The 24,884-nt window shown below is 27.0% G+C and overlaps 1 protein-coding gene across 1 annotated transcript; it reads left to right on the forward strand.

Moving 5' to 3' along the window:
* Nucleotides 1-1,026: 1,026 nt before the first annotated feature.
* Nucleotides 1,027-21,802, forward strand: LOC107456138 (mitochondrial transcription factor B2). Its single transcript, XM_016073922.3, has 9 exons — nt 1,027-1,467; nt 3,477-3,539; nt 5,872-5,963; nt 6,962-7,106; nt 8,914-9,062; nt 11,458-11,550; nt 14,008-14,052; nt 15,591-15,742; nt 20,378-21,802. The coding sequence occupies exons 1-9, from the start codon at nt 1,263-1,265 to the stop codon at nt 20,583-20,585; spliced, it is 1,152 nt and encodes a 383-aa protein (XP_015929408.1). The 5' UTR covers nt 1,027-1,262; the 3' UTR covers nt 20,586-21,802.
* Nucleotides 21,803-24,884: the final 3,082 nt, after the last annotated feature.

Consider the following 24,884-nt stretch of genomic DNA (forward strand, 5'->3'; position numbering starts at 1 on the left):
TTTGGCATCATTGTGTTTTGAGATTCTTGCAAACGATGTATTTGATTACTTATTACTTGTGTTTACAATGCTAACAATACTTGTGTTTACAATGCTAAAAGTATTAACACTAACGAAAGATGGTGCACAGCTTGCAACAAGAACAAACAGTAATAAACTTATGGAAAGAGGCCATATCAAGACTCCCAAAAAGCGAGTTATTCAAAATCTAGCAACCATGTCACCTTTTTTAACAATATATTAGTAAATAACTAAAACAAATGTTCACTTCAAACTCACCAGAATTACATAATAACATTAATATCTTATGAAATACGACAGAATTGAGCTCAGAAATTATACAATTTATTTCTTTTATTGAAAACAAAATTATCCGTTTAAAACTATCGCCTCGTAGAATAACATGTAATAAGCAGCTGCAAACTTTCTAACTGGAACTAGAGCAGGCATGCAGCCCGAGATTGTTATTGTTTACATTTCTACTGAAAACACCATCCATTCCAAGTAATAAAAAATAATGAATTTATATTTTCATACAAAATAAAATTAAAACATTACCGAATGTGACAGGCATAAAAAGTTGAAATATTTTTAAATGCATTATATTATGTGTTATGTTAGAAAAGAAATGTTTCATTTTTTGATTTACAAAATCTAAAATGAATTCGTTCGCAACACTCGAAGTTCCATATAGTTTTCCAACTTAAAAGATTTTAATCTATATGAAAATCAAAAGAGAAACTAACTTCCGTCCTTCCTCTATGACTTTCTGCAAGCTAATGGCTAGAGCATGTGAAATGTTGCCATAGGTAGAGAGCTCTGCTCTACGCTACCTGCAGCCCATTTCGATCGCCAATTTTCTGCTCCTTCATTTCGTTTCCAATATTTTTTAGAAATGCAAGTTCTCATTCACGCTCTCATTCACATTCGCGAATTTCTCACTTGCAGTGAGAACGCTCAATGATAGAGGTTAGAAAGCGTGCAAGCTATAAGCAAAACGCAGAGCTCCAATACTACTTATAATATGATATTACTAGCTAATATACAAAAATAATAAACAAAACTTTGCTTTTCTGATTATTCATTCTAACTTTGCTGATTCATATTATGAAATCCTAAATCTCTGGTTTATTTACGACTTTAAATTTCAATTTCATAATAATGTTTAATTTAAAACCCAAATTAAATCGAGAATTGACTGTTATGTTTACTTTTATTTTCTCGTAGTTTAGAAATTATTGTAAAGTTCATAAATATTGATTATGCTCTTCCAAAATCTACCCCAATTTGTACTTACATATTTGCGCTTTGCTAAATTCACCTGCCGGACTTTCTGTCATCGTTCTACAAAAAGAAAAAAACTCACCACTGAATCCACTCGTCTTCAGAAGGAACTGATTGATAAAAAATCAGTTTCTCGGGCTAAAAGAAATGATTATCTGTACATCAAAAATACGAAAGATGCTGGTAATAATTTTAAATTCGTTGCTACAAACAAAATATCTTTATTCTTGGTTTTAATTCTTATATTTATTTCTAAATTTTTTATCTCAGTGAGTGTTTTGACTTACAGGCCATAAGTTTTAAAACCCTGGCTTAAAGTTAATGACAATTCACTAAATTCCTCAATCTAAAATTACACACATTGCTGTTTATTTCATCATTGCTTTATAAGTTAGGGATCTAGATACACTTCTCACTGATGTAGTTCATTTTCTCTTTATAGGATATTTATTTCCTTTTTAGTTTACCATACTAAGTATTTTAGTTTAACAGCAACCTGTTTTATTAAATTGTTGAACTAATATGAGGATATTGAAAATACAATACTTCTCTGTTAACTGCGTAACAGATGAAAGTCCCTACACTAAATAAAATTGAAATTACGACAAATTAATTAGAGGTTCAAAAGAAGACCAATAACTAATAGATATTGCTACTATATACATTTATTTCATTTATCAACTTACTCGCTTTTTTAAATTTTGTGAACTAATAAAAAAACTGCAATTGCCTCTTCCCTAAATTAAAATAATATTTCTTTGTTAATAAACTAATTAGAAGATGTCTATATATTTACCATACCTAGATAATATTAAACATTAAGATTTTAAAAAAAAGTTATTGAAGGAAAGTTACATTAAAAAATTGTACAGATTGTGTAAATTTCATAATTATGATGAAGTATGCTATTTCGTGGCAAAAGTAAAAAACAAAACACCTAACCAAAAATTTAGAAATCAAATCAAACTGCCAGCTCTTTGCATCAGATACCGGGAGATATTTCCATATCGTGATCTGTTGCACCAACTACAATCGCCAAAGTGCCAAATAGATTTTAAACTTGCAAATTGTTTTAAAAACACATGTAGATGTTAGCCCGGGGGTAGCTACGAGTTATACCTTTCGAGTTGGTCTCTTTCTGGGATGTTTTTTTTAGTTTCTCACGGGCCACTGCCTGGAAGTTTCCAAGACTTGGCAATTATTCTGCCACAGATCATGATACAGAAATCTCCCCAGATACCGGTCCAGGGCACCACTGATTGTTATCTGATGACCACCATTAATGTCAAACTTTGAATACTAAAATAAATTAGGTTAGAAGTCAATTATAATTTGTAGCAAAACTAATTTGTATTACTTTTTTGCTTCATAATTATATTTTTATATTCTTTTATTTTATTTGTGTTAATTTAATGAAATCCAGGGGTCAAATGAATAACTATCTGCTGCATTGATTATATAATGTGATATAATGGCCAAACATACCAATTTCAGGCTTGTTTTATCTATCATCTATCTAAAGAAGAAGTACCAAAAATAATAGGCATGATAATACTATTGTAGCAAAATTCTATGTTATTACTGACTTAAGGGCAACTAGATTCAAACAAATGATCAGCTTAGGTAATGCTATTTATTTTTGTCACATTATGGCGAATTCCAGCCCCACTATCATTTAACTTGACTCTTTCCACATTTAATGAGTGTAATATAGATGGAGGTTAGGATAAAGTTTGATTAAAATAAACTTTGACCAAAATAAATAGTTCGCATTTAATAAATATATTACATGTGCAATAAATGTGTTTTTTTTTTTTTTTTTTTTTTTTTTTTTTTTTTTTTTTTTTTTTTTTTTTTTTTTTTNTTTTTTTTTTTTTTTTTGTTTGTTTTTTTTTTTGCCAAGAAATCTTGGTGTTTATCTATTTTCCTGGCACGAGTGAGTTCAACTATTTTATGTATTTCAATTTTATTTATTTAAATATAAGATAAAAAAATTTGAAAAACAAAAACAGTTAAATTTACTGTTTTTTTTATTTATTTGGCAACTTTATTATCTGTGCCGACAAAATGTATGCATAGCAAATTCATCAAATCATTTAAACAAATTTAATTCAAAATGTTTTCTTAGAACCTTCATAGTGTTACTTATATGATAATTATAATTTAATAATTGCATTGGATTTTAATTCTAGAATGTGTAGCATCATATTTGTGTCGAGATTGGATGAAGGGATACATTTTAGAAGCAAATCCAGGTAAAAAATTTGAACATGCGATAAATAATTTTTGTCTCGTAATTATATAAGTTTGTCGATTCTATAGTACCTATATAAAATCTTTTTCCTTTCAATACCATTATTTTTGTTTTTATTTTTTGAATATCTGAAATAAAAATTTTTTTTTTAGTCTGCTAATTTTTAACTTCAATTAGTTGCTTTAGAAGTGAATGTGTTAAGGTAACCAAAAATATGCCCAAACGTTTTTGAAAAAGAGCCATGGGTAAGGAAATTTGCTTGCCTTTCGTGGGCCTCAACAAATTCAGATTTTATAATAATTTAAATTTAGGGATATTAAAAGTATACCACCTTGAATTAGTACTTGTCTCTTTTGGAATTTTAGTGTTATGATTTGTATGTTATTTAAATTTAATTAAAAAACACTTATAAAGCTTCATTTCCTAGCTATGTAGTTTTTTCATATTAATTTTTGTCGAAAGATTTATGTCATATCGACCATACACGGACATTTTTCTCAAGGCAGTAGATTATTCATCCCTAAAAGAGATTTATTCCATCTCCATTATTACTTATAGTATATTATGCTGTGATATGTTATTAACATAAAACTGCAATCAATATTATAATATTAGCTTTAAGAAATAAGTTTGGATTTTTAATTTTTTTCCTATTTGCCACAAAAGCTATAAATCTCTAGAAACTGTTAAATTAATAAATTTTGTGACAGATTGAAAATCTACTTTTTGTCTGTAACAGAAATTACAAATTTACATAATTATATGTTTCTGCAAGATTTTCAAAGGACTTAACTTCTTTATAAAAATAAACTCAGCTAAGACAATTAAAGGTCAGTTGAGACAATCTGTATGAATGGCATTTATTGATTCAAGGAAATTTTGTTATTTCAACCGTGTAGTAAAAGTATTTGTCATTTTAAATTAGAATAGGAATTGAGGTATGAATTATTTAATAGTGATAACTTTATTTAAAGGAGTGTCATTGTGGGTAGTTTACCAAGGATGAACAATAATAAACCTCCTAAAACTGAACAAAGTCTTTTAAACCAGTTTATTTTTTTGTATTTGTAGCATTAATGAGAAAATATGGAAACAAGTTCATTTTTCTAAGAATTTTTATGATTGAGATTAAGATTAGAATTTTCTACTGATATTACATTTCATTGATTCAATTTTGCATTACATTCGAAGTTTCAATCAGGCTATCAAGCCAACAAATTAATTATTAATCAGTAAAAAAAGGAGCTGTCGCTTGGATGTCAGTACTGACTTTGACTGTTCGTTTAAATATAGTAAGAGTTTATTCTTTTTATTTTTGCTTTATATTGATCTCCAACAATATCCCAATTGTCGGAGATCAGACCAGATTTTGTTCTAAATATTGAAAACTTCTTATGAACAATAATTTAGAAAAGATTAAACTGTCTAAAATTAAGTAAAATTATTGAAAAGTATACTATTGATAACATGAAGATAAATTAGTGATGGTAACTTGGAACTATCTTGATTTTTTACGCCACTTGTGATTAACCAGGCATTTCATTGTTGAGAATTATATTTGTTATTTTTAAAAAGGGAATGAATTTTAATTTTTGGATTTTTGAAATTTGTGTAAAATGTTCATTAGCGTTTTTTATTTTTTATGATGCAAATTTAGTTTATTGTTCGCAGATTCTGTTTTATAATACCATTTAGTAAGTTTTGAATTGTTTTTGAGAATGCTTGTTTCATTGTTTTTTTCTTTTGTTCTTAAGACATATGTAGCTAATTACTTAGAATTTGGTTTAATGGCATCTTTGCTTTTTATATTCAGAATAGTGTATTGTTTTGTCTATTATATTTTCTGTAACACATTTATTTTTAACTTAAAGAATGACCTTGTTAATCTCTAATTTTTCTGTTTCTACAGTAAACTGCTGATTATGAGCCAAAGTGGGTGGTTCAACAGCCACAATTATGTTCATAATTTGCTATATTGTTAAAAAATACTACCCGTATATTTTTCATGTGTTAATTTTTTTATGTACATCATGGGACTGATCTCTAATTGACAATGAACTAGAATCTAAAGTGAAGGAAAATATTATGAAAATCTTACATAAACAAAGTATTGTGAAACAGCATTCTCACAATGCTAATACTATTTAGGGGGGAAAAAGTACAGCAGTGATTCGGATAGGAAAGTGATTTTGTCTTAGAAACTCAATGGTAAATAAAGGACAGATCAGATTATCTACCTGCTAATAATCAGGAGTTTGCTGGATTTATATTTTGCTAGAATGTTTTTAATACCATGCTGAATTTCTAAATTTTTTTAAAGATATTTGTTATAGGACCTGGAGCTCTTACAAAAGCCATTTTGAATAATGGAGTTGCTTATTTGAGAGTTTTTGAAAAGCAAGAAGAGTTTTTACCTGCACTAAAAGTAAGTTGTAATCAACTCGACATGTATTATAAAGTTTTTGTTTTTTCATGTCAAAATCTCTTGTTAAAAAAATTATTTTCAATAACTAATTACTGTAAGCATGTATGTTATGGGTAATGTATGAAATGCTGGCTCTGCATACAATGTCTGGCATTTAAAGTCGAAGTATGAAACTTGGGCAAGCATTATGTTATTTTCCTTCATTATCTTTTTATTTTACAAATTTTATTTTTATGCGACAAATTGTTTCTACTCATACCATTTGCTTTAAATTGTGTCATGCATTGAATTTTTCTAAAAATGGTCATTATTTTTTATTTAGGTAAAAAAATGACCTGAACTGTGATAATACAAAGGACAATTAAAAAATTTAAGTTTTATGTCAGTATTTAAAACTATATGTTACATTTTGCATCAAAATTATAATATTCCTAAACATAGCAATCAAAAATAACTTTATATGTTGCAAATTGGATTTAGTGGACACATAGAAAAAAAAATTTTATAAATTTGCTTTGCCGAATTTATATTTTTATGAAATAACGTGTTTCTATTCATGTTAGATTTTCTTTATATTGTTTCATGGCACTTGGCATCTAAATTGTAAATGTTTCTAAAAACAGTTATTAACTTTTTATTTTGATTGAAAGTTATCTAAGCTGTGATGATACAATAGCTATTTTCAAAATATATTTTGTTAATTTGCTTTTACTTAACCTATGTTTTTACATTTATAATTTCTGCTTGAATATTTATGACATTCATAGTTTTTATTTTGCCAAAATTATATCGATAAAATCAAAACAAAACTTTTAATTTACTCTATAATTGTGCTTATTTAAATTCTTAGCATTGCTCATTAAGGATAAAAAATTAAATCACAATAAAAAGGTAGGGCCTCAGCTAAAGGCTTGCCCAAAAATCCCACTGTTTTTAAACATGTTCTGTAACTTATCTATCACTATTTATTTGCTAATAAATTTTGTATCTTATTGTAGGAACTTTCATTGAAATATTCAAATCTGGATATTGTTTCTGATGATATGATGTTTTTACCATCATTAGAAGCAAGATTGTCTACAAATGAGTCAAGTTCTTTAGATAGTTTCTTTTCTGATATTCCTGAATGTGCTTGGGAAGGAGGTTTCTTTTTATGTCTTATAATTGCTTTGATAACTTCACTGTTAAATTGTTCATTTAATTTCTTTCATAAAATTTGCATTATCTGATGTTCTGATTAATGAAAATTAAGAGCCCAACTATCCCTATGAACCAGGAAGCTAGAGTAACCAGCATTTTAGTCTGGGTTTTCTCACAAAATAGCATATTTTGTCATAAATATGAATATTGCACATTCTGTATAATTTTTCTTATAATTTCCCTTTGTAATTTTATGTTAATGTGTAATATTTTGATAAATTTGTAGCATTTTATCCTTTTATTTGGAAATAATGTTAAACTTTTAGGTTCATATAAAGCTACATTTGGATTTTTAAATCAGCTAGCAAAAATTTAAATATTGTGTTTTTTAATTCTGTTTGTCAAAGTTATTTTGTTTCATTTCTTTTCAAGTATTTTTTTAAATATAATAGAGACACATTTTTTAAAAAAACTTAACAAACTAGTAAAACTGTGTAGAAAATAGAAAAATGTTTTAGTTTCTGGTCTTTTGGACCAGTGAATAATTTTTCTTAATGATCATTCCTGGTTTTGGTAAAAATACCACCAAAAGTTCAGTTTTATTTTGTATTTGGTGCAAGAAGGCATGACTTCTTACAAACTACAAAAATAAATAAAATAAATGATCTTGAGAATAACTACTAACATTTATAATCTTGAAATAATATTAGTACATTTAAAACAATACTGCAGTAAATTTTATGTATGAAAAATTTTTAATTTACGGATAATTTAAATAATTTATTAATGAATTTTAAATTTTATTGAATTCTGTTATTTGATTTTTCCTTTTCAATATATTTTTGACATTTATTATAACATTCAAAAAAAAAAAAATTGTCGAAAATCTGTGAAATCTCTGATCTGAATCTATGCAGGCTTCAGAGACAAAACCATTTTTTATCAGTAATACCTAATATTAAACTTAATGTAAAAATTGTTTTATAAATCTGTCAGTTACAAATAATAAACCACTACCGACCTGCAAATGAACTGAGGCTAATAGTATTTTTCAAGTTTTTACCTTTTTCCCAATGGTTATGCATAAAACAGTATTTTTACCATGCAATAGTAAAGAATAGTTTTTCTGATTAGAACCCTGCCCTGACTAGACTAAAACATTCTTCTATTCCTTGTAAAGGAATATTTTGTGATAAAAAAGGATATTGTACAGTACAAAAACTTTTTTATCTAAAGATATAAAAAAACGTCAATTCCTGATATGTTTTTGTTTTTTTCAAATACTTCATGATTAGAAGATTTAAATCTCCTAAATATGTCTTTAACATTAATTTATTAACATTAATTATTTCATGATTGGATCTCAAGGTTTAAAAAAATTGCTTAATTTGACAACTATTTTTTTATTATCGAGTGCATTTCAACTACTTTTTTGACAGTGTTGAAATAATTTTTTTTTTAAATAAAATTGCAAAACAAAAATGGAATATTTATGTGTTATTAATTGAACATTTTTAATTTCAAGCTGTCAATTGAAATTTTATGTTAAAATAATAAAATTTTTCACTCAAATTAAAAATTCCCATTGTTTATCAACTTTTTATAGACAAAATGTTAGATTGCTAATCAGTATTTGTTTTTGTTGTTTTTTTTTTTGTAATGCAAGTTTTGATTTTTTTGATTTATTTATCAAGTAATTTTACTTCGATTATGAAAATTTCATTCAAAAAGTTTTTATGCTGTTCTAATTGCTATTTAAATGTTAATAAATTTGTTTTAAACTTATCTAAGGTATCTTTTTTTTATTTAGGAATATCATTCAGGTTCTTCTCTATAATTTATGGTAAACGATGCATCAAATTCCTTCGATATTTGCTTGCTGTACTTCCCAATAAAGGATCACTTTTCTCACTTGGAAGATGTGAATTCTTTCTAATTATTCCGGAAAATGAATACTTGGTAATATATTTTTTCTCCTTTGTTTTTATTTTAAATTGAGAGCGGATAATAAGATTTTTTTTATTAATTTTAAATACATTTTCTTTTACTTTATTTAAATATTTTAATTGTACAGCTTATTAAAGTAGTTAATATGAGAAAGGAATATCCCCCTTTTTTCCTTATGTTTTTGGACTCAGTTCAAGTAAATATTGAACTCTTGTATTATGCATTGCAACTAATATGCCATCTTGAAAGATTTTTTTTTAATAACTAGGATCTTACATCTCCTTCCTCTGCTCACCAGCCCCCTTAATTGCTCTTCATTTGTTTTTTTCCTCTCTTAAAAGTCAATATATTTCAACAACAACGAAATAGGTCATTTTATTTATGAAATACATAATTATTAAAATTTTATACTAGAACATTTTGTTAATTTATTAATTGTGACAAAATGTACAATTTCTTGGGCTTAAAAGAAAGCAACTATACTTGGAAAAGAAAATATGTAAGCTTAGAAGTATAGAATATGCAATACAATGAAGGACAATAAATGAGAATTATTTTTGAATAGTGTGTAACGGTAGTCTTGTATCATATAGCAGTTCAAATTGAAAAATTTCTTGTTGTTTGTTGTTGAAAATTGTTCTTGAGTTTTTTTATATTTTAAAAAATTTAGATACAGTGAAACCTCTTGGGAACATCGGAGTTGGTCATTGGTGGAGGTTGTTCGTTCTTAGAGGTTGACTTCAATATTGTTATCGCCGGTACATGATTTTTCACAAACGATTTTGTTTTTAGTCAGTGTCATGTTCTTAATGCAAAAATGTCACTTCTGTTGACGTCATGAAAAGACGGACCTATGAATAAAATTTAGCGACTATAAAAATGATCCCAACTGATATAATTATATGTAACAACAAATTTACCAATTATGAATCATAAAGCTATTTTAAATAAATAAACAATTATATTTTTTGTTTAAGTTTGCATTTAAGTTTATATCATAAAAATTAGTTAGCTTTAAACGCGGAGAAGAGATGCATAGTTTTTTCTAAAATAACTTACCACACTTAAACATGAGGTTGTATCGTCAAAAAGAGCTCTCTAAATACTTCACACAATATTTTGAATACATTTTAATCTACTTATTTATTTTGTTAATTTTTTTAAAAATATTTTTCGTGTTTTCTTATTTAACCATTTCTGCATTCAGTGCAGCTGTTTGCCCGATCGCTGGAAATGGTTTTAAAGTCTGTGGGACAAATCGTGTGCCTCCCAAAAGTGGTCATAAATAGAGGTAGTCTTTCCTGGAGGTTTCGCTGTACAAATATTAAGATTTTTTTTCTATTTTTTGTTACTCTTGACATCAAGTCAAACATGAAATCAATCTACAGTTCATAACTTTAGTGCAAATTGAAATTTAAAAAAAAAATCATGTTAAAATCATTAATGGAAATTGTCCTTTCAGTATCTCAAATTTCAACTCTGTTCTTGGGACTCGGTAGGATTTTCTTCTGCCTTATTAAGATTATGTCTGTCATCAATGTTGGCTTTAATTTTTAGTTCTTTGTAAACTGATACCAAGGCACAGCATGTCCTCATTTGGACTTTGTGCCACTAAACCCTACATTCAATCAACCAAGGAATTTAATTTTACCAAAACTGAAGAATTAGCCAACAATGTGTGCAAAATGCGAGAATTTTTTAAAAATAATATATTCATATAAATTGTATGTTTTGTAAAGTGATCAGTTTTTTCTTTTTGTATTGTAAATTAATTTACAAAATATAAAATTGTCATCTCTTTTATAACTGTTTATTAGCCCATTTATTACATAAATAAAGAAATTGAGAATCCAACTTTTTTTCGTACTCAAAATAAAAATAAAATTATGTTAATAACTATATTTCAAATCTATTTAATAATCGATTTTCTCTTTTAATTACTATAATCTCATTGAAATAACCCTTAAAGAATATTATAATAAAATTAAATAATCATATTTAAATTTTCTTTTAAAACTCTTGGCAGTGAACCAAGTTTAAGTGTTAGTGTAAGTGTTCCTTAACAAATGTTTTTTTTTTTTAAAACATGTAAAACCTTAAGTTTCAAAGATTTTTTTTTTTTCCATTTTTGATTGTCAAAATCAGTTTTTCTGGATCTTTATACCCTCTTAGAAACTTGGATGTAAAATAAAATAAAGTCTTATTTCAAGCAGCAGTTTTTCAATCTAATTGTAAGGCGACATTTTCTCACAATTAACAAAAAAAAAAAAAAAAACATAGGTGTGTATGAAAGAATCAATCTCATTAAATTACTCAGTTGCATAGTTTTCATAAGATTAATTTAAATAATTTTGATCCCTGTATGAATAGTTTATATTTTTAGATTTATTGGATTTTTTTCTTTTAGTATATGCTTGCTGAACCAAAGCTCAATTTTGCTAGATATCGTTGGGTGACTGTACTCTATCGTGTATTTTTTGACATTCAATTCCTTGAAAAAGTAATTATTAATTTATTCTCTTAAGAACTATTTATTTGCATAAAATCTAATTTTTTAGGTAGTAATTAAGAACAATTTTTTAAGAGTCTTGATTACTATGTAGTATATATCCCAAATATTTATACTAGGTTCAACTTTTAGTTTAAATATTTGGGGGAAAAAATTTCTTCCTTATCAAATATTAATTAAGAATTTTATTTTATTTCAGTTAGAATTATAATATCGTTCTTTCAAATGTTATTGCTATGAGTTGGAAAAATAACTTTAATAACTTCTGATCTAATAGTAAAATTTTCATGCATTAGTTTTTATTTTTACTGTTTTGGAATACAAGCTATGAAAATTTGGTTTTACCTAAGAATTATATTATGCAACTTAATAGTTGCATTATCAGTTACAAAAATGTATTTCCTCTAAATTAACATTTTATTTTTGCAAATTGTTTACTTTAATAAAATAAATTTTAAAATATGGCTCCTCCTCACCAAATTTTCTAAATTGCGAAGAGAGTACTCAAAAGGTTGACCCTCTCAATTCTTTTTTTTATTGTTTGGCATATTACTGGAATTATTACAAGAATCATATAAGGTTTGCACTTGATTGTAAAATTATTATTCTTTTCCATTATAATTTCTTACAAAATTCTTATTATTTTTCATTGAGTAATCTGATAATTATCAGCAAAAATAATTTAGTAAAAAATAATATTCAGAGTTTCAGCCTAATAAAAAACAAACATACTACTACATTTAGAAGTTCCTCTGTGTGTGTTTTTTTTCTTTTAATTTAATAATAATTTAAACTGACAAATCTGTTAACATCTATTTGTATTACATTGCTTTTGATAGCTCCTCATACAACTAACTTTTTTATATCTAACAGTGAATATTATATACATATAATAAAAGTACAATTATACATTTATAAAGATACTTTTAAAACTTAACTTTCTCATAAATATTCACATAATAAAAAGTCTGAAATTTCCACTCACCTGCCCGCCATCGGTGATCAAATATTTAAGGCTAGAAGCAAGTTTCAACTATGTGCACTAATTAAAAATACACTTAGATTTATTGTACCCCAATAAAACAGCATGTAAAAGTGTTTTGTTATGAAGCGGTAGCTTTTTTTATTTTTATTTAGAATGAAAAAAGTGCTTAAGCACCCACTTTTAATCTGCAAAACCATTGTCTCTAAAAATATTGATTTAATATTGTTAATCAGTATAATTTATCAATAATCTGAGCTCAATAGCCATTTGTCGATGGCGAATAAATGCTACTTTGGATTAAAAAGCCAATTGAAGCCTTCATCAAATTACAAAAATATCTATAAAACCCTTTTACGACCAGTATTATCATATGAGAATAAGTGTTGAGCTCTCACTTAATCAGAAAAGAAGAAATTGATGGTGTTTGAAAGAAAAATTAGGCAAAGTGTTTTTGCTGCGGTCAACAAAAAACAGGTGGTACACCCTTTGCAATCTCGAGATTTAGAAGAAATTCTTTAAGCAACCAGATATCGCCCACGTTGATAAAGCTAATCATGTTAGATGGTTAGGACACCTCTACAGATTGAATGACAGTGAACCAACCTAGATAAAGACTTTTGAAACCAGATGGAGCCCATAAGAGAGGCCGACCGCCCATTTGGTAGCTGTATAGCATTGAAAAAGACCTCCAAGTGATCAGTGCTGGAAAAAAGAGGACAATGGCGAAAAGGTATTGAAACGGCCTTGGCCTGTCCCGGACTGTAGTGCAGAACAAGAATATTATTATTGCCGTACATATGTTTCAATTAAGCTTTTACATTCTTTTATGGCTTGGGACACTAAAAAGTTCCTCACACTATTTCTGTTAACATTTGAAAAATTGTTCATGTTTTTCATGAATGTAGAACAGTGGCAAACAAGAATTTTAGTCCAACTAGTATCTTTAGAACTGAAATTTCATGCCCTTCATAATTTTATTAATAAACAGTTTATTAATTTAATAGTTACATACATATAAACAGTTACATACATATAAACAGTAACATAATAAACAGTTTAGTTTATTTTCTTATCATTTATAACTTTCTTTAAAATCTAATGTATAATCACTTTTTAAGGCTCAATATTTTATATTTTAGTATATTTATATCTGAAATTATTTTAAACATTTTATCATTGATTACAAAAGAATCTTCAACGTTCTTTGTGACTTGATTTTATTAACAGGATATTAAATTATGGATTTAAATTATTATCTTAAAGCGTGATTTTAATTTTTAGTATCATAGTAAAACTTAACATTCAGGGACATCACATTTAATTTGTTATTTGCGGTGGAAAATATTGTTTAGAGTTAGTTTTTTCCTTTTCTGTTTCGAATTATGTATTTTAATAAATTGTTGCAGTATTAATCGAATGTTATTTTTAAAAGTAAAAATTTTTTTTATTTACTTTTAATTTAGTTCTCTCCTGAAATTCTTCATTCTGCTGTTTCACATAGGAAAAAGGTAAAAAAAAAAAAATTATAATAATTATCTTTTCTAATTTGAAGCAGTTGCTTTCATTTATTCAGTCACTCATTTTACCTTATTTCTTTATTCATCACTTTTTTTAATTAAAATAAAATGCGTAATTTAACTCAAGATTAGTTATGAAATAAAGAGTTTTGACACAAATAATTTGACATAAAAGTTTTTAAATGTTTCTTATCTGTATATATATAAAAATGTCTATCTGTCTGTGTGTGTGTCCTTTATAGACTCTTAAACTATCAAACCAAAAAGCTATGAAATTTGCCATATAGATAATTTGAAGAACATTGAAAGTCACTGTTGAATTAGAACCAAACCGTCTTAGTTGGATAAGCGAAAAACGAAATGGAATATTCTTATTGGTTAGGCGTTAGACATTGTTTTAAATTTAACTATATAATTCAATTTCTCAAATATTTTAAAGACATCATCAGTAATATTTGCTTGCTTAGAGTTTTATTTGGTCGGAAAAAAAAAGTTTACTGCACATACCTTAATATTTAATTATTTTTTATTCACTATGTCAGATAAATTCAATGAACAACATTAACATCTTAGCATTCGTGGAATACATCACTAAATTAATATTTCAAAAGTTATCTGCTACCACATGTTTCTTTTTTTTCATGTTTAGTTATTCTTTTAAAATATGTTTCTATAAAAATAAATAATTTAAAATCAAGAGTAATTGAAATGGGAAAAAAATTAGTTCTTATTCATAGGCAAAATTAGTGGAAAAGTGGTAGTAATTCGCTTAGGAGAAACAAAAAATCCTCATACTATTATCAATGACAATGATTCTTAATTATTGAATTGTATCTTTGTAGTTTAGAATACACCTTCCATGCTTTCAGTGCGCGAAAAATCCATGTACAGTTGGGAAACATAGTATATAGGCTAGGTTATTACTATTATCATCTGCTTTCTAATCATAATTGTGGTAGTTTACTGTGTGAATATATCTAGTACAGTTTTCAACTCGTCACTAAGGATTTCCGGAGCATCATGTATACCTTATCAGTGTAACTCCTGTGCAATAAGTGTATCTCCTGTTCAGACAATATTAGCCCTAGATAGATTTGTATCTGGAAAATTGGGTGACCCTTTTCGCATATTAAGAAAATTATTAAAATGTTCCTTGGATCATTTTTGAGTAATTTTAGCTCTATGTGCTAAAACATCATAATTGATAATAAAAGGTATAACACACACCAACAAATATGTGTTTTAACCCGTGTTCAAAAACCTATGTGCTTAGTTAAAAAAACGTTTAAAAAAATTTAAATTTGGATGCTGGATAAAAATATTTGTTTTAAGACTTTGTCCAAGTTATTACCTGTGAAAATTTTTTAATCTTTCTTAGTTGACGATCAGAAATCTGAAATTTTATATTGATATTTTCTAATATTTTAATTGCTCTTTTCAATGTTTTATTTTTGTAAAATAAAGAGCAGTGTGAAAGTAGTTTTGTGTAAAACGACTTGATTTTAAATAACTATTTTTGTAATTTTCAGGCAATGAAAGAGCGGAACTTTTATTTAATGAAACTTACTCCTAGACCTGACTTATTTTCGTTTATTGTGAATGGTAATAGATTGCCAGATTTTTATTTCTTTGTTCGTCACCATCTCATCAAACGGACAGGTTTAGTTATTCCTACACTGGAGTAAGTACATTAGATGGCCAGAATAAAAACTCTTTGTAATTATTTATTATGCATTATTTTAAATTTGCTTGCAATCTTATCTTTTTATGGTTTATATTATATGTTTAAAGATATTGATGTTGCTGATTAAATTAATATTATTAGAATGGTTTGATGTATAAGAAATTTCAATTAACTTTAAACTGCTGAGGAAATGCTGAAAGGAAAAGTTATAATGTCATTAAAGTTGGAAAATAGCTTTTGACGCATCAAATATTTGTTAACTTTTCCACTGCCAACAACTATGGATTTGTGCAGATTTTCTAACTTCTTGTTTTAATTGCTAAGTTGTAAAAAACTATTTTTAAAATTACAGAGCAGACCTATCTTTACTGTAGTTTCTTTTAAATTTCATTCATTTTGTTTTTTAATTACGATGATTTCAAAAAGAACTACTAATTGTAGTAATTTTCCATACTTTTGAAAAAGTATGAGTTGAATTATAATCCTGAAATCTATTCTGTCTCTTCTTTTAATGATATGTTATTTATTAGGGTTTTCATATTTTATTGATTTTATATTTTATACAAATTAAATTTGTTTGCATGCACTGAATAGGCTGGAATCGTCTGCCAATATTTATTAGCTTATTATTTTAAACAACTGATTTCATAAAAATAATTCAGATAATGAAAAATTGATTTCCTAATTTTCACTTTTTGATAGTATAAAAAAAAACTTTAAAATTGGTTTTGAAAATTTCCTTTTTTCTTTTAAAATTGAGTCTCTATTATTGGAATGAAAGTAGTCAGTGGTTAATGTCATATACTAGCTGAATGCCCATTCTTCATATGGGAAAAAAAGGATTAATCAGCACTAAGAAATCATGTACAAAACTTAAATTAATAAAACACACAATTAATAAAATTTAAAATCTACCCAATGTTTTTTATTATTATTGCACTTTCGTGTGGTTATACGTTATTAGATAAAGCTAAACTTGTATTTAGATGTTCATCCCATTAAAAAAAAATATTAACTATATTCAGTATTATTTGGCATGGTAAAAAATTAAGAAACTGCATTAAAGTCAATATAGAGGTTTCCCTCCATAGATAATCATTAATATTGTTAAAAGTGCTAATAATCTTAAATATGAATAAGTCAATTCCGAAACAAGAATTTTGATTGTGCTTCCGTTTTTGTTTGTTTTCCTTCCAAAAATTAGCTTCCAGTTATCTTAAATTTTCTCAAAGCACTAAATCTAAGTTATCTTTTCTCTGAGCTGCAAAATTACTTTCTAAAGCCTCGAGCAACCTGTCAATTGTTTTAACATCAGGGAAATTTACAAAATTTTATGCCTATGGGGACTGTTGTACATGGGGCAAATTAAACGAACACCCAAACATCATCTCAACGAACATCAAGGCTATGTTAAGAACTCTAGCGTTCATCTATCACAAAGCATTGCTAGACAGAAGGCCATGTGTACGATTTTTCTTCATTTGATATCATTCATAAATGTATTACATGCATTGACCTGGATTTTTAAGAGGTTCTGCATCATCAGAAACAAAAACTCTGTTAATGATCTTGTTGTTATACTATGTTTGTCAAATATTTGGAAATCATGAAGTATTTAATTTTCTGTCATTTTATTTTATCTTAAATCGTATATTTATCTCTACTGTGACATAAACTCTGCCTGATTATATCATCTCTGTTTTTACAATCCCTGCCATTTATCCTATTGATGAAGGTGCACCATTGTGATATGCTTATATAGGCATTTAGGTTTTCATAAAATTTTACTATTTGTGATTTTAAACATTGTTTTTAATGAAGTTCATTTCAAAATTACAAAATAATGATAGACGAAATTTACCATGATCAAAGAAAAATTGGGGGCGCTTCTTTAGGTACTTGGGGGTTGTAAAAAATAAGTTACCACAGCACTTATACTGAGTTCCTTATACCTATTAAAACAGCACCTATTACCATGACACCAATAGTATCATTGGTGTCAATAATGGTATGAGTGTCATTTTTCAGTGCTCCTAAATGAACTTTTTTCATTACTTTTGCTTTTAAGTACATAACTTATTATTTTAATTTTAATAACAGTTGAATTTAAATTATTCAGTTTGATAGAAATACCTTTTAAAAGCGTAAAAGCGTAAAAAAAATAACATGGTTTGGGATAGTTTTGAAGGTATTATTTTCGTGACATCATTCTACATTCATTTTGCTTATACGTACCTCACTTAATGAATGTAAAATATTGAATTATTAGAGAACGTGGAATAAATGTTTTTGATCAAATATTACTGAAATTATCTTTTAAATATTTGAAAAAACACAATTATCTACAGTTTAATTTATAACAATGGCTAATGCTAAGTAGGGTAAACTGACCAGTGAAGGAACACTTAAGCTTCGCTTGCCTTTTAAAAAATCATATTAATTTCAAAATTCGTAATTTTAGTTAAATGACAGTGTCAACATATTTGTTACTAATTGCAAATTATGTAAAAAAATTGTAGAGAACTTACATAATATTGTTTTAAAGTTTTGGTGGTTCAAATAACAAGTAATAAGAAGACCAAGTGAAGAAACAGCTCTTACCAGTGAAGGAACAACCAGTAAAGGAACACTTAATTTTGGATATTTTTTAATGCTCTTAATGAATTTATAAGCCATACAAATATTTAAAAACAAGCCTATTCTTGAAATTATAGCATATAATTACTTGGAAAATGTTAACTTTTTTTTGTAATCATGAATTGAAAATTAAAATGTCAATATATTAACACATACTGTTCATTCACTGGGAAATCTATGCCTAGTAAAGGAACATGCCTGTTCCCTCACTGGTTAGAAGTTGTTTTTCGTATTTTTAACATACTTTTGATGCGGAACATCTCTAGAGGTACAAGAAAATTAAAGTTTATCTTTTAATTTCATTAACTTAGAAAAAAAAACAGTAAAGGAGCACTTGTTCCTTCACTGGTTTTTCATCGTTTGGTGATCCAGTGAATAAACACCCCCTTATCTCAGTACTTTATTATGCTATGATGCTTAAAAAAAATAAAACATAACTTCGATAACTATATTTTGAATTCTCTTTTTCACAGTGAGAAAAAGGAAACTATTACATGAAATTAATTTTACTTCAAACATATAAATACAAACCTTATAATTTTTTCAAAGAAACAAGGTGTTGCAGAGATAATAACAAATTCAAAATTTTTTCCAGAGAAGTCTATTTGAGCAGGTAATCCAAAACATTGCTAGATGACTTCCTATTGTTTGGCAGTAAGCTATTGTTACCAATCAATCTAAAGGAAAACTTTTAAATTCTTATTTTTTATCAATCTGTATGAAATGTTCCTTCACTGGGTAGTGTTCCTTTACTGGTTGGTTTACCCTATGTAAGAAAAATTTAATTTTCAAATGTCTCTATCGAATGTCTATATCTAAGCCAATAAAACATTTTTGAACAGTTTTTAGAATAAGGGACTATATACAATTCCTCTTTTCAGGCGTGGTCCAAATTTCAAACTCCTAACACAAATAATTTTGAAGTTATTAAAGGAACATAAGCACAATCTCTTCCTATTGTTATAGATATATTGAATTACAATGCACTAAAACAATGATATTTTCTTTCTTTTTTAATAATATACTATTTAGGTTTTTATTTTGATTTTATTCCAAGTTTTTCCCATTTTAATTTTATGCACTTTTATATGTGGAATTACATTATTATTGTAATAAATAAATGAAAAATGTTCTCACATGCTGCAGCCTCTTAGGGAGAGTTCTTTGAGTACTTTTGCATTAACTGAAACAAATTGAAATTATATTTAACATATATTTATATTTAAAATAAATCTATTAAAATTTTTTCTGATTGAGTTATGATAATTTTATGAGTATTACACATGATAATTTTATAAGTATTTGATTCAGTTTTTTTTTTTCATTTCATCTGGTATTTTTTCTACATATCTGCTGAAATTTTTACGTATTAAAAAGAATTATCCATAGAAACTAATCCAGGAATTTAATACTTTGCGATTTAAATCTTCATATGCGTTATTAATCATTGTAATATAATTTTAGTTTTCCAATATATATTTGCGTTTTTTATGTTATTTTAATTTTTGAATAATAAAAGTGATACAATTGTATGTTTTATTTATTTATTTTTGTTTGCACTGTGCTCATTTGCTGCATATGAAAATAACTATTTATTTTTTTAGCAATTTGATTTAATTAACTTTGATTAATAGAAATTACCTTTCTCACATTTTAAAGCTGTAATTGCTTTAGACTTAAATTTTTATTAATTAAATTAACTGAAAGTAAGTTTTAATTTTTTTTTATATATGCAGGCTAATAAAAATTATTTTCTGCTAATGTAATGCAAAATTCTTCTGTAAAAGTTTTTACATGAAAAATTGGAGACAAATCTGTCTGAAATTTATATTTTTACTGTTTTTTAGTTGTTGTTTATTCTGCCATTCAGTTTTTTTCCTCTCATAATCTTAGAATGCTCGTAAATGGAGATTAAAGTTTTTAAAACTGATAACTGTTTTCATTTTACATATTTTATTGTTTTTCTTTTTCTTATCGTATTCATATTTCTATCAGAGGCTGGATTCCCTCCTGTGGTCCTAGACTCATTAAAGAAGGGATGCATTTCTTCACCAAATTTGGGGATCTGAGCCCTAAACAAATTTTAGAACTTTTCAACCAATTCTCCTCATGGCCTGAGTATGAGGATTCATCATTTTGTACTGCACTTCAGAGGTATTATGGGAAATGTCCTTTGTCATTTGAAGAAGACAGCAACGTTTAATTCTCATGTACAGTGTGCAAAATAAAAATTGGACCACTCTTAATAACTCTTGAACTAATGATGAGATCTTGACGTTCTAAAACTCAATCTTAATGGTTCGAGGGTGAGATATTAAACATGCTAATTAATTAGTGCAGATAGTATTTTAAGTTGCAAAATCAGACACAATAACGTACTTTCTCTGAATAAACATACTTTTTTTTCAACGGATTTGGATTTTTGACCCCCAAATCTGGGTAATAATGTTCCAATAGTTAGGTCAGAGGAGCGGTTAAAAGTATGGATCTCTTAATGTTAATTTTATATTTTCCGTATTTTGCTTTATCTCTAGAATTTTAAAAGTGGATTGAAAAATTTTAGCACATAATTATAAAATTCGTTTATCCAAATATAGTTCCATACAAAAAAGAGCTTTAATAAATATTTATTATTTTATTTAATAATAAATGAAAAAATTTTGAATTGTAAGGTATAAATTTTTTTTTTATATCATTTTAAAGAATTTAATTTTACATGGCAAAATACAAAATTGAGCAAAATCGGTCTGATAGTTTCTGAGAAATTGAATTTTAAAGAAGTTGTATTTGTAAAATTAAATTTCTCAGGAGCTATTCGACTGATTTTGCTCAAATTTTATATTTTGCCATGTAAAATTATATTTTATGTAATAGTGTAAAAAAATGTATACATTACAATTCAAAGTTTATTCGACCATTATTAAATATTATAATAATAAATATTTACCAAATGTTATATTTTGCATAGAATTATCTTTAGATAAAAGAATTTTATAATTGTGTGCAAAAAGTTTTCAATTCCCTCAAAAAGTTTTTGAGATATGGTAAAATATGCAAAAGGTAAAATTAACATTAAGGGATCCAAACTTTTGAGTGCTCTCCTGAACAAACAATGGGGACCATATTTCTCAGAATGTGGCTATCCTCTATATTTTGAGAGTCAGAAAGTGCGTGTTTGTGTCTGATTTCGTAACTTAAAATATTTGAGATTACCCCATAAAATATTTTGATTCAGTTCTAGAATGTGAAAATCCAATCATTAGATAAACAGTTATTCAGTGTGGTCCGTTTTTTATTTTGCACATTGTACATTTTTTTCTTCTACATTTGTTATTATCCATCTGTGATACATCTCATGTATGTTCATTGTTTGTATTATGAAATTACCTATGTCATTAAATTATTTGTGTTTAGTGGTTATTTGTTCTTTACATTTTGTTCACTTTATCTAATAGGAGAATTCAGTGAAATTTTGAAAATTCTCACGAATTCTATTTCTTTAATTTTACATAATTTGGGATAATACAAACACTTTAGCGTAAATTGTTGAAAAAATATGAATTTAAACTTGCAGAAATAAGAACAGCGCTTTTTGCATTAACTGGTGTAAGCTTTCATAGATGTTTTCTAAAAATATTTACTCAGTCACAATTACTAAATACTAAATATTTTTATTTGATTTGCTTAAAATTTTACACAACATGAAAATATAGAGTATAATTTTATTTGTAAATATGCCCCATTATTATTAAACTTCTGTGTTGTTTTTTAACCGAAATATAAATTCAGATTACCTTTTAAATTTGTATTTCTAATTTAATTTATTCAAAACTAAATATATATGTATGTATATATATATGATAATATAGAAAAAAAACATGGAAAAAACATAAAATTTAGTCAAACTTGAGTAAAATTTNTATATATATATATATATATATATTATAAAAGTATGTCTAAAACTTAATTTCTAGAAATGTGATTGCATTGCACGTGATTGATTTAACTACTTTCATTATGTTGTGTGAATTATAAGTAAATTGTACGAAATTTAAACATTAGCATGTCTGTGAGTGGAAAAAGATTTCAGGTGAAAACATGTAAATAATTGTAAACCATTCATGCTTTTAATGTTAAATGTGTTGCATCGTTATAATTTTTTATGAGTTTCAAATTATGCTTCAAGGAAAATTTTTCAACTGTGCTTACAGTCAAAATATGTAAAAACTTAAGGGATTTAACTCGGCCCAATCCTCAATTTGCTGACCAACCTCAACAATTGTTATACGTTCATTTTATATTTCTTGATAATAAACACATTGTTGCTTCAAAATTAGAAAGAATTTTATTGAAAGATTCCAAAATGTTTCACTGCATTACACAGATTTTGGTCCACAGGCTTTCCCGACTCAATTTGGATAAAATTTAAACTTTATTAATTTGTTCCATTATCATTGTAACTTCAACTACAATTTTTATTTTTTAAATCATACTTAGTTTTTTATTACTATAAAAAAATTTTTAGTGTTTTATCCAAACAGTTTATTTAGTAATTTGTCTGTAAAGTTTATACCTAATGCTTTACAATTTTGGCTAGTTTTCGGTTCAATGAACACAAATCCTGCCAACTATTCCTTCATTCTTTTTTTTTTAGGAGGATGAAGGTTTAGGACTACTTCTACATGTTATAAAAAGAATACTGAAAATGTTCAAATAAAAATATATTTATAATAAATCATAATTGTCGAATTTATTCGTTAATTTATTTTGGCGCTGACGTAAATTATTTGGCGACTTTTTGCTTGCTCTCTGCTTGTCAAAAATCCAATTTTGTATTCATTATTTTTAATGTATTTATTGATTGGACACAGTTTCACATAAAGCTTTTTAGAAAGAGTAGCTTGCTTGCTCTAAAGTGTAGAGTGCTCTAAAGTGTAGCTTGCTTGAGGTTTAATAATTGTGAAATGGTCGTGAAATTCCGTTTTAAGGTGAAAGTTTACAATAACGTATCCCTTTTATTTCAGAAATGTTTTATGTTCTTGGGGAAAACATGAAAAAAAGACTTTCTAATAAAAAGAAATCACGAAAAAATTAATAGGAAAATCGAGTTTTTCATCTAGAGTAAAAGCTCCAGTTGCAGTGCCTAAGTTAAGGGGCACTTTAACTCATTTTACGCATGTATTTTTTATTAAACACTGCATAAAAAAGTAGTACCATCCAATTGCTTTGTAACAAAGCAGCACACTTAATTTGGAATACTTCTAGTAAAATAGTTACTAGGTAATAGTTAACTGTTTAAACTGAAATAATCATCTTTCAACTTTATTTTCTCGTACAATCAAACTGGTTTTATTCTTATAAAACTCACCTTTCTCAATAGGGATGGATTAGCTTTTGGTAGCTTTTTTTGTTTTTTCTTCGCATATATTGCAACCCCAAATGAGCATAATTTTTTGACAAAAATTCTAAATACTTATTGAGGGTGATCATTGTGGACCACTTTGTATATTTTATTAAGCAACCGATTTAAATCGAAACAAAAAAAGGTCTTGAAGAACATATCTAATAGCTGAACAATCTTCCAATTGTTACACTATTTTGTTATTGTTCGACTTTTTTCTCTTTAAGACGCGACTTAAAACATTATAAAAAACTATAAGAATATTTTAAAAACATTTTAAGTAAATTTAGAATGAACGCAGGCGAAATTATAAGTAAAACTTAGAGATGCACTTTCTCGGGATAGTCCCTCAGTGGAATGATTGTAAAGATATGGTTCCCAGTAGAACATCGAAAACAAGCATCACTGTCTGCAGGCGGGTGACCACTTTGATCAGCCTCGATAGGGACCGAGGCTGCGCGGTATCGGGTATCGTTACACTGCTCTTTCGCAAAGTGCTCGACTTCGCGCTTAGGTCGTCGGGCTACCAAAGCAGGCGAGCCATTTCCTCTGCGGAGAATCAAAATTGCGATGGCATGTCTTCGGATCATCCTTCGCCAAAAGCTCATTATGCACCTCCAGTACTACGTAAACAAAGTACCTACCAGAGTTGGCCGTTGATTACAGTAATCGATTACAACTGTAATTGATTGCAGCTATGTAATCAATTACTTGTAATCACGATTACAAGTAATCAATTACTTGTAATTGTGATTACAACTTTCAAAAAATTTTGATTACAGCTGTAATGATTACAATTTTGATTACAGTAATCAATTACTTGTAATCATGATTACAAGTAATTGCGATTACAAGTAATCACAACAAAAACGATTACAAGTAATTATGATTACAAGTAATCAAAATATATGATTACATGTAATCATGATTACATGTAATTTGATTACATGTAATTGTGATTACTTGTAATCAAACTATACGATTACAAGTTATTACGATTGTATACTATAGTCAAATTTTTTATGTAAGTATTCATGTGTTTACATATTTTTATGTACATAGAATGTACGCACGCATGAACGTACAATTTGCGATTCCTAT

This window comes from Parasteatoda tepidariorum, chromosome 7 (assembly GCF_043381705.1).
Source record: "Parasteatoda tepidariorum isolate YZ-2023 chromosome 7, CAS_Ptep_4.0, whole genome shotgun sequence".
NCBI classification, from domain to species: domain Eukaryota; kingdom Metazoa; phylum Arthropoda; class Arachnida; order Araneae; family Theridiidae; genus Parasteatoda; species Parasteatoda tepidariorum.